The sequence below is a fragment of the Augochlora pura genome, chromosome 10 (assembly GCF_028453695.1).
Source record: "Augochlora pura isolate Apur16 chromosome 10, APUR_v2.2.1, whole genome shotgun sequence".
Classification (NCBI taxonomy): Eukaryota; Metazoa; Arthropoda; class Insecta; order Hymenoptera; family Halictidae; genus Augochlora; species Augochlora pura.
The window spans coordinates 17569973-17581125 of NC_135781.1; the positions used below are offsets into that span (position 1 = coordinate 17569973).

At 33.7% G+C, this 11153-nt stretch overlaps 2 protein-coding genes across 6 annotated transcripts; one reads left to right on the forward strand and one right to left on the reverse strand.

Moving 5' to 3' along the window:
- Positions 1-798: 798 nt before the first annotated feature.
- On the reverse strand, positions 799-11140 carry Mypt-75d (Myosin phosphatase targeting subunit 75D). 5 transcript variants are annotated; one of them, XM_078192266.1, is made up of 11 exons: positions 10768-11140; positions 7379-7510; positions 6429-6540; positions 6031-6294; positions 5645-5947; positions 5428-5570; positions 5214-5339; positions 5061-5136; positions 4770-4987; positions 4515-4686; positions 799-1786 (listed from the first exon to the last, which is right to left on the reverse strand). In XM_078192266.1, the coding sequence occupies exons 3-11, from the start codon at positions 6496-6498 to the stop codon at positions 1479-1481; spliced, it is 1680 nt and encodes a 559-aa protein (XP_078048392.1). In that variant the 5' UTR covers positions 6499-6540; positions 7379-7510; positions 10768-11140; the 3' UTR covers positions 799-1478. The 5 variants fall into 5 exon arrangements, with proteins under 5 accessions (XP_078048392.1, XP_078048391.1, XP_078048393.1 ...); XM_078192265.1 differs by lacking the exon at positions 10768-11140 and having other exon boundaries at positions 7379-8405; XM_078192268.1 differs by lacking the exon at positions 10768-11140 and having other exon boundaries at positions 1725-1922; positions 7379-8405.
- On the forward strand, positions 8493-9168 carry LOC144475887 (transmembrane protein 42). Its single transcript, XM_078192286.1, has 3 exons — positions 8493-8678; positions 8755-8901; positions 8985-9168. Exons 1-3 carry the CDS (start codon positions 8493-8495, stop codon positions 9123-9125), a joined length of 474 nt encoding a protein of 157 aa, XP_078048412.1. The 3' UTR covers positions 9126-9168.
- Positions 11141-11153: the final 13 nt, after the last annotated feature.

The window sequence follows — 11153 nt, forward strand, 5'->3', positions numbered from 1 at the left end:
CAGTTATTATATGTTGGTTTTTCACTACTTCGCATTACGACTACGACTGCTTGTCATATTTTTGGCACGCTGACTTCTACAGACGGAAACCCATGCGGTTCGCTTCCTAGCATTATTGCTAATTTTGGAAAGGGGACAATTATTGCCATTAAAAAAAAACTTGTTCCAAAACAAAGTTTTAAAAAAAATTGTTTCCTGAGGTCAATTGAAACAATTTTTTCCACAGTGAAAATGCAATCACCAAATCAATGTGACGTGAGCTCTTCTGGAACGAAGCAGCCGAGCCAATGACGCCTAGTTCAATTCATTGGCTCGACCGCCTTACTCCAGAGAAAATTTTTGTAAAAGAAAAAGTTACTTCAACTGACCTCAGGAACCCCTCACCCTGTATATTCTTTAGTTACTAAATCTTTTTCTTACGATCGCGATTTTAACAATAATAAATATTTTAAAGTATATTAACCCTCGGCTTGCCAACGCTGGGTCACATTTAATTTCTGAAGTATGTAATTAATGTTATGCTTACTAAATGCACTTCGTATTCAATTTATTATATAATTTTCTTGTATTTTGCATTCATTTTATTATTTTACCTATCCTTTAGAGGTATAAAAATACATAATTATAACAGAAAAGTTATTATCAACGTATGTATTTTTCAGCGTGGGTCCAGAGATACTCAGGGTTGGACCTCTGCATTTTGACGGGTAAGCTTTGTGAAGGTTAAAATATTAAAACTCTGAACGGATGCGGGGTATAAAATTTTACAACATTAATTTACCATATAATTTACGATATATTTGTAAGGAAGAAGTAGGACACATGGTATCTAGAATAACGGCACACAAAAAATTTACAAATTAGAGTATGCCTAGAAATGTAGATACCTAAATTAATATAAAAAATAATATTTCATAAAAAACGCGAGAAACACTTCATACAGTATCTTACATATTAGTCGCAATGACACTTTCTGCGCGTAATGTACAATTCTCAATCATTGTTTGAAATATACACTATTTTACGCGGGAATAAATAAAATTCTGTACAAATTCAAAATGAGACTTTGAATTCTATTAAAATTAATTCTCATATCGTAGTTGATACTTAAATATTTGTTTAAGTACAAAAACATGAAAATCTATGATCGAATCTGCGAACATATTATTTAATCAAAATTCCGCGTTCTTGCTTCAAGTCGTATGAGGAGCTCGCAGAAATAATCGGTAGGTAAGAAAATACTTCAGTAAGTATCTTTAGAGTACTTAAAAATGGTAATGTGCTATCTTGCACCATATTCAAGAAGAACTTCATTATTCTTTCTGTACAATTATCGAGCATTGTATTGTTTTGTTCTTATAAGAACACATCGGTGTCGAGTTTACAATAGCGAAGATAGTAAGAATAAAAACACAAAATGTGAAGGAAAACTGATGTTACATACGATGACAATGTATGCAGGAGCATGAAGAAAAGAGTTACATGACGGTGCAACAGTTTTTTTCGGAGTGATTATCACCGACAATATCGCTGGTGTTCCCGGTGAAGCGTTGAAAGTCGCCGCCAGTGTTGAGGTCGGAATTGGCGATGGGCGATACAGGAATGCCATTCCCATTGGCATCTATCGAACCGGTAGATATGTGTCGATTCTGCGCCCTTTGTTTCTTCAAATCGGACAACGATTTGACAAAAACTACCGACACGTGTATGTTGATCTTGCCATTGGTGTCACGGTCCGGCGTGTAGATCGACTGCTGATTACCGACCGGTGGGTCAGACCCTGTGACTACCGAGGCAAACATATAAATCCAACGCTACTTCCCTCCTTCGTGGTTCGCGCGAAATTCTTTCCCTTCTTACTTGTCATCTTTCACCTCGTGTAACCCTCCACCTAATTCCCATTCTTATACACTGAAACGGTACTTTAAACAAAAACTCAACTAGTATTAACTAGTGGCCATGCACCGCCAAGCGTTACATGCTTTAGCGATAAAAGCGTTAATAACATTGCAAAAGAGAGTATCATGAATGTTCTACATGTACCTACATGAACACCACCATCACCTTCTATTTGCCATTAGCGAGTCATTACACCTACTAAAACTTTCCAAATCTTTTACTTCCGGAAAGGACTAGACATTTTCAAGAATTTGTTCTGCCTTTACTGTGAATAAATAATAAACGCTATCTATCACCTTATCAGATTGTAATGTAAACCTTCTAGGTACTCAGTTTAAATGCATTTGTTGAAGCAGAAGATTTAATTTAGAACTGGTGTTTGTATGCAGCAAACTCCTTGCATGTAGGAAAATATACATACACATAAAGCATACACAACAGTCGAATTCTCTGGAACATTGAAATCACTTACTCCATGTTTCCTTGAAATATTAACTTATATCATTCTGTGTTGATGTCCAAATAATGTAATTTTTATTATAATAGATTAATACCATCTCAAATCAACCACATATTTCACCAATTTAACTCATAAAATTTATTAAAACATAACAACAAGAATTATAAATAGTACAATGTGACGGACTAAAAACATTTTTAGAAATAGTAAATTAACCATAGATTCAATGTCAATATGCTTTAACAGTTATACTTTTTATCAAACTTTCTAATGATAATAAACTAAACTTGCTTATCTAAAGTTTACAAATTTACTTGTCTATAGCATACAAAAGTTTAAGCCAGTTGTAATCACACTAACTTATAAAATTAAGTACAAATCACTTAAGTTATATTATTTTCTAGTTTTCAATTAAGACAAATTTAATTGACAATTACAATTAAAATGTTTATCGAGTTTGATCGATTTGATGTGGAGTTTGTATCAATTTAATGATTATATGGTATTAATAACATGAAATAATTTAATGCGGTGACACAACTGACCTCGTAACGATTTTATCGTTTAGAGATAAAATTAAAAGACAGGAAGACACATTGCGCGAGTAAGGAACTAACAATGAATGAATACAGTTCGTCGTTAGCGCAACTAATTTTTTAAGTCTGCCAAGAAGTTATATCGGTTTTTTTTCAATTATATAAGTTAGTGTAACAGTTAATATACGACGCATTCGTAATTAGAATAAAAATAAATGTTTAAACAAGAGAACTTTTTAAAATCAAACTTTGCATGGCAAATGTTAAAGAAAAATATTCATTATAAATAGGATTAACAGTTAGACATGTATTGTAATGATTACTACTAAAGAAGAAACAGAAAGGTTATCATTTTTTTTATAGTCAATTTTAATTACTTTAAAATCATTTGAATTATACGATGTACAATGATCGCAGCACAAATCAATTTTAAATTTGTAACTGACAGAACTTCTCTACAGACCTAACATAAATATTAGAGCTATTCGATATGTTTCGTACGCGACATACTTTTTCATTTCATTAACATTTTTCATTATGATATGTAGTAAGTATACGTGAAGTGCTCGTTGAATATTTATCATGGCTGTACTGCAATGTAGTCCCAAATCTATTCAATCTTTTAACTTCGGAATGAAAAATTGAAAATCTCATTATCATAGTGTGCTATATCTCTAATCATTGATTTACTTCAAAATTTTAATGTAAAGGAAGATACTCGAACTGTATGCAAGAGTTGTCCTAAGTCTACTCATATACTTGGAAGATGTAACTTGTGTAATGTAAATGTGCGTTAAAGTTTGATTCTGAAATGTTGGAAAGTACAAAATCACGTTACAAAAACTCCGTTTTAATTAAAACTTATCGCAATGCTTTCTTACATGTAGCAGTCAATAAGCTCTGCTAAATGCTACTCAATGTATTTGGAAAAAATAGTGCTAAGAGAAAAGCGAGTACAACGCAACCCTTGGCACAAACAACTCGATGTCTCAATATTGAAGTCTTCATATCAGACAAATATTTTCAAAGAGAAAAACACATTATGTATGCACACAACATACAGATGGTCCAACATGTTATGTATGAATCAATATCTTGAAACATACGATAATGTGTAAAGTTTGAAATTAATGTAAACGCTGCATTCAAAAGTACGTTCAAAGGAATAGAAATGTGACATAGAAAACTGACCTCGCAATTATTCAGGAGCACGACGCATTAATAACAGAAAGAAGAAAGGGCTGATAAATGATCAATGATCAACATTTCGTTTGACAATTTATCAGTAAATAATACTACTGCACTACTTTGTCTATGCTACTATAGTAATGCAGAATCATCCTGAGTAATAAAATTTCAAAATTAATTCAGAACGTTTTCTCTAATATTTGAAATGATAAATGAGTACTTTGTGTTTAAAATAACTCGCTCTTATTACATTATTAAATTGTAATCATTATGTCACGTTATCAAGATTCAGTTATGCGTTATAAACGCACGATATTAATGGACATGACACATTGAGTCTTCAATGATAGATTTTATGCAAAAAGCTACCATTTACCAGAGGATTCTACTTAACCATAACCGATGCAAGTGTAACATATTTTGGAATATACCTGATTCTTTATCGACGTCCTCACGAAGAAAAGATTCATTATCCTTCCCCTCAGGAGCTTTTCGTACTGCCATTGGCGGGGCATTAGAATCTATTTCGCTACTTGAATTCTCTCGTGCATTAATATCATTTTCCGTTTGAGGCACATTTGCAGTTGCACTGACAACGTATGTCTAAGATATTAGTTATTATTATTTGACAACATTCGTTTCTGACATAGCGTAAGAAATGAAAATAATTATTTAAAATATCTTGCCTGTTGTGCTTGTAATCTGAGCCGAGCTTCTTCTTGAGCATCCTTCTTGGTCGTCAAAACTTTGTCTCTAATTGAAGTTCGTCTTACACTTTGCGTGCGTGTATTTATACTTTGAGATCTACGCACTCTTCTTCCTTGTGCTTCCCGCAACCGTTTACTTTCTTGTTCCGTTTTAAGTTCTACGATCCTCTCTCTTATCTCCGGATCTTCACAAATATCTGTAAAATTATATTCAATATATTATTTAATTACTTACTTTGTATTAATCAAAATATTGTATCAAAATGTTACCCGCTGGTGTCTCGTCATGCTTATTTTTTGCATTTAAGTCTGCTCCATTTTGCACTAACAACTCAAGAACTTCTAGCTGAAATGGTATATCATGTTTAGAAAAAAATTATTTCAGCAAATAAATTGAATTTATTAAATACGATATGCCCTTACATGACCCCAACATGCAGCTGCATGCACTGGTTGCCACTTGTCATTATCTTCAACATCTGTTGCAACATGTTGATCCAAAAGAAATTCTACTACCCTTAAGTAACCATTGGCAGCTGCAATATGAAGCTACAATTTGGAAAAGATAAAGCGAATATGTTCTTGTATTTAATACATTTTTAATGTTAAAATGATTTTAATAAATTTAAATACTCACTGGAGTAGCACCTTGATGATCCTTATACTCAAGATCACCACCTACATTAGCGACATGCTGCAAGTCTCTCAACATTTGAACTTCTATTGATGCTCTTGTTTCATCTATCAATTCTTGAGTTACACCCCATCTTGCCATTTCCCCTAAAATACACAAATAAATATAACTTCATATAAATATTTTAATATTATTACATATTATTTACATATTCTTTTACCTTCAATACAATCCAATGTTTTTTCATCTTCACAAATATCATAAGGCATATTGCCATCAGCATTAACTGCTAATAAATTAGCACCTCTAGCAATAAGATATTTAACTAAATGTAGGTGACCACAAGTAGCAGCAGCATGTAACGGGGTCCACTTCTCACTATCTTCTGCATTAACATTTGCTCCAAATTCAATTAACAGCTTCATCATTTCTTCATTATCATCTATACAACACTGATGTAAAGCTGTAAGTCCATCTTCATTAGTTGAATCTGGATTCACTCCTTTTTTTAAAAGCCGTCTCACTAAAGAAGCATTAGATTTGTTAATAAAAGATGCCCAGAATAATAATATAATCAATATATTTCATTAAATATATATATATCACCTTCATCAATGTCATTTCTTGCTGCTGCCTCTAAAAGCATAACACTGTCATTAAAGAATATATGACGTTTGTTGCTTGGATGCCTAGTTTGATGTCGCAGCCATTCTTTTTCACGCTGACGCCATACTTTCAATTGCTGAAGCCTTCTATGTCGAGCCAGATGCAATCTCTCTTGTGTTGTTAACCTTTCTACATGCACCATTTCTGATACCAAGTCAGAATGTTCCATGGTTATATACTTATAATTCTTACTATTATATTTACCTAGTTAAAAAATAGACTATATTTTATTTTAATCACATAATTTAGTATTCTTTGGTACTATATACATACACAGAAGGAATAATAATAAGGAGAATACAATGGGATTTAAGGGATTTGGACATTAAACAATTTACCTTTACATTCACAAAGCCATGAATTCATTCCAAGGTATTTTAAAATTTTGTGATAAACATTAGACATCATTCTGACATAATATCAAGATTTTGCTCTTTTATATTCAAAAACCTGTATGAAATTGGCAACTGTTTCATTGTGTATTTTATACAAGTGATATTATACCTTTATCCAAAACTCTGTCATAATTATCAAGCATTCAACTGAATAAACGTATAATATTCACAGAAATATTCTAAAGTACTTATTTCAAATCATCATGTACACAGTAACAACTACATAATAAAATGTATTGTTACTTATAAATAACTACAAAAGCATTCATATGTATGTACTTGACAATTCTGAAAGAGCTATTAAAAAAAGTTTTTTTTTCAACAAAAGAATACTATCAGAAAAATACATATAACATAATTGAACAACTATAGTTTCTTATTACACAAGATAATTTTATAATATAGAAACAAAATTAAATGCATTACAAAATTAATATGGAACTTATAACAAGAAGAAGATTATATTAATAAATAAGGACTGCAGTTGACTTTTTATAAAATAAAAGTATATAAATCTATCCTTAACTTATCTAACGCATAACATGATATAATTTTCTTATTACAAACCATTCAACCAAAAAAACTTTGTAGATAAAGAAATTGACATATGCAAACAAAATACACTGAACCACTGTTTTGCGCTCATTCTTTACTTTCTGTATCTGATTTGCGAACGCGTGAACAAAAAATAAACATTGATATGACTCTCACGTGAAGGAGGCTAATAATACAGATAAAAAATGAACCAAAGGAGACTAAATCATAGCAAAGAAGTGAAATACATCGAAACGGAAGCATGGATATGTTTGCCATTTGACGATGGGGACTCGAGAGTAAATGCAGGTGAAAGAAGTGTAGGACTGGCGGGTGTCAGATCACAAGTATCTACTTACATCGACAGGCGATCGTTTGTTCGTTCACTTATTCGTTCACGACCCAACGGAATGCGGTAGTTCGCGCGTTCGTTCATTCGTTCGATTTTTTCTTTCGTTTTTCGTTAGCTCGGAAAACCGCCGAGAGGAATGCTGAAAATTTAGCCGTGTCGGATTGAGTTGAGTCGAGCTGGAACTCGCGAGACGACGTAGCCGAGAGAAAGTCACCGTATTGATCGTCAAAATCGTAACATAATTTCCCTGATTTACCGAATGCAACGTTATCACTGAATAAAATTCGATCGAAGAGGCTGAGCGAACCTCCCGGCTGTAGATTTACATAAATCACATCGCTTCTGGCCTTATCGCGGCACCGAGCACGCGAGGAAACGCGTACCTGTCAGTCGCCATTTTTAAACTACCTGGAGAAAATCATTCGCGTATTGCCCTTCACTGCGCGCTAATTTCGACTTTTTTCAGATTACTCTGCCTGTCTCCATGCACTTGCATGCACTACGCACGAATTTGATCTTGCACTGAACCTTTATCCGTCTATTTACGGTTTATACCAAAGTATGGCTTACTCGGAGCCTAAAACTCTATATATTCCCGGAACCAGATATCTCTACTCTCTTTGTATTACTGTTATCTTAACATTCTTCTGTAAACAAACTCACGTTAATATATTTAATCACTGAATCTTCAAATCCAACTTATCGTTCCATCGCACGTTCACGATGCGATGTTCGCATTCTTTTGATTATATTTTGGCTACATAGAAGCTTATCGTACTTTTGAGATTAAGATTTACAAAAATTTTAAAATGAGAGACAAAAATAAATAGATTTTTTTCAGAAAAAACAAATTTAATTTTAAATCTATTGATTTTATTTATTTCATAATTACACTTATTACTAAAATCGGAAGAACATGATTTCGCTGATGAAATATAATTTTAATATTCCCGCCACAGAGTAGTACGATATTATCGGAAATAAGGTATAGATTGTACTGATAGACTCTACAGTCTATTCCTGTTAGTTTCTGTTACGTATGTATCGATAGAATCAGATAGAATTAAGTGACAGAAGTCTTTCTTGATTTAGGTACGATATATCAATATAGAGGATTTTTAATGATGCATCGTAAATTGGCGCAGGATTCTTCTTCATTGTCGTCAAATGAATTCGACACATCTTCTACAACATGTACAAATGAAAAGCAAGTATCGAAAGTTCGTTTGGCTATCGTCGCTGGAGTTTTTGCGACTGTAGGAAGTCTGTTGGGTAAACTTGCTGGAAATTTTGGAATGGATTCCATAGTAAATAATGTGATTTCTATATTTATTCCTGTCACTTGCTCGAACTATGACTGATAACTTTTTTTTTCTAAATAAGGTTGGGTTGCTTTTGAAAGGTGTCCTCTTGTTACTGATGATATCAAGTAATACAATCGGTTGCACGTTTTTCGTGAAAGCGCTCAATGCCAGTGGATCTTCCTTACCATGTACAATTGCCAGCTCTGCCACCAGTTATGTTTGTTCGGTAATTTTTTTACCAAAGTATAGACGTAATAACAAGACCATTTTCTTTTTATCACTTATCCATATTGTTTGTTATGTTTCAAGGCTTTAGCTGGTTTCTTGATTTTTAACGAATCCACGTCGATTACCTGGTGGTGTGGCATATCGTTAGTTATTTTAGGTTTATTTTTCATCAGTCGTGTTCCAGCGAAAACTGATTTTACGGAGAAATTGAAACAAAAATAGATGTGCGGGCAGACTTGAAAATAAACAGATGATCGTGTTGAAAGTTTCCTCGAAATTATTCTAGACTCCTTTCTTTTTTCTTTTACTATATGACTATTAATTTGCACAGTTGAACTGTTACTTTAGAAACAATAACATTTAATTTGTCTTTAAACGATCTGAGTAAACAATAACCTAAAGAAGCGTGAACTTTGAAAGATTCATAATGTACTCTCTATTCTTAACTTCATTCCTCTTGAGAAAAGTAATGAGTGTGAGAAATAAGAGAAGAAAGATAGAGATGTTGGCATAGAAAGAGATCTCGAGTGACACTTGTTTTAGAGTGCAAAGTGGATTTGTGTATGTACTTGTAATAGTACCGGATAAGAGACACTGAAGAAAAAGAATGGAAGATTCTCCCGCCCTATTTCCTTCGACACACGGACTATTCAAATCCTTTTTTACGGAAGTAAGCTTAAAATCTTCCCTAAGTTTTTACGATAAACTCTTTTTGTGAGTTTTCATTTTACTAATGTGTCATTTAGATAATTAATTACGATAATACCGTGAACACAGTTGTGAAATGTATTCCTATGTTATAATGTCAGTTTCCAATAGTTAACTGAAACTAACTAACTAATTTACTCCGGTTACTCGGAGATGAGTCTATAGACATGAAAACAAACAACGTCCAATTTACGAAATTGAGTTGGCATAACTGAATTGGAAAATATCAATCGATTGAATATCAATTTTAATAAAATTTGTTTATTTTACACTTGAGTATTCAATCTTAAAATTAAAGTAAAGTAGACCTTTAATATGCAGATTTGGTGCATACCACAGGACGCAAACTCTGTATGTATTTACAACAAAAGAGCATCAAACTGAAACAAAGTTTACAATTCAAATTTCGATAATTCTCTTATTTGCTTATACATGATATTCTACAGAATCAGATTTAACTGCTTTGTTACTTGAGGCAAATTATTTATTTTTTAAAAATTGTTAAATTATAATTAATTTTGATCGTTTTGGCAACCCTTCATTTGTTTTGGCGGAAGCAAGCTGTCTTACTCTTAACCAAGCAATATCTCTTTGTCTTTTTACGGCTATGTATATATCTCTTTTGCCGACAATACGTACATTCACCTAGGTTAGTAATGAAACAAGTCACTAGTCCAGGGTTACTGACTAGCCCCACTGGTGTACCCTAGGTAAAGTTGTGTGTGTACATAGCTGTAATCCTCAGTCGACGAGTCGACCAGGTTTTCAGTTTGTGGGGCAGGGTCGTGGTTATACACCTGTATCATCTGGTCGCGAAGGAGGGTATTGGAGGAGAAGCGAAACGCGAAAGAAGAGTAAGAGGACGGCTTTATCGAGCGGCGTCTGCGCCGCGGTGCATTTCTCTGTACCGCCGTCTGCTGGCCGACAGTGACGCTCCGGACTTCAGGATACAGTAGTTTCCCTCTTTTTCTCTTTTTTCGCACTTCAATACTGCCATTCGAAATTCCATAACATAACAAGCTACTTATTCGCTATATTTATAGTAGGTCGTGTATCTCTACACACAATACTCCTCCTATCTCTCGATTATAAGAAAAGGAGACACAAGGTCGCTCAGGGTTTATAATTATGTGCCTCTGTACGTGCGCTTACTCACCGTACCAGACTTGTTGACACTGTTCATGTTATTTAGGTCAGGTCAGACACTATTCTCTGCCATACGTTGTAACTGTCAGCTGTCCCACCGAGCGAATCAATACGTAATCCATTATCCATTCTTCAATAAAACACGGACGTATTTTAAACTGTTTTCCCGCTCTTTTACGTTTCACAAAAATGGCGGATGTTCGTGAATGAAAATGACTGTTACCGGTGCTCGAATTTCTCAGATAGTAAACATCTATTACTAGGAATACGGTGATCTACTTATCCGTGTGTCCGGTGCAAAAGAAAAGCGAGGAAAACCGCTGACGATTGAACGTGTCCCAGACGTAGAATAATCATCCTACTGAATCCTATGACTGGAAACTCTCCCTCGAGGGT

Excerpts from the sequence above, each read along its gene's own strand:
- LOC144475887 (XM_078192286.1), top strand. The coding sequence starts at position 8,493 with ATGATGCATCGTAAATTGGCGCAGGATTCTTCTTCATTGTCGTCAAAT. Across the intron at positions 8,679-8,754 it reads ATTTTGGAATGGATTCCATA|GTTGGGTTGCTTTTGAAAGG; the intron begins GTAAATAATGTG and ends TTTCTAAATAAG. Across the intron at positions 8,902-8,984 it reads CCACCAGTTATGTTTGTTCG|GCTTTAGCTGGTTTCTTGAT; the intron begins GTAATTTTTTTA and ends TTATGTTTCAAG.
- Mypt-75d (XM_078192266.1), bottom strand. The coding sequence starts at position 6,498 with ATGATGTCTAATGTTTATCACAAAATTTTAAAATACCTTGGAATGAAT. Across the intron at positions 6,295-6,428 it reads ATGGCTTTGTGAATGTAAAG|GTAAATATAATAGTAAGAAT; the intron begins GTAAATTGTTTA and ends TTTTTTAACTAG. Across the intron at positions 5,571-5,644 it reads AACATTGGATTGTATTGAAG|GGGAAATGGCAAGATGGGGT; the intron begins GTAAAAGAATAT and ends TGTGTATTTTAG.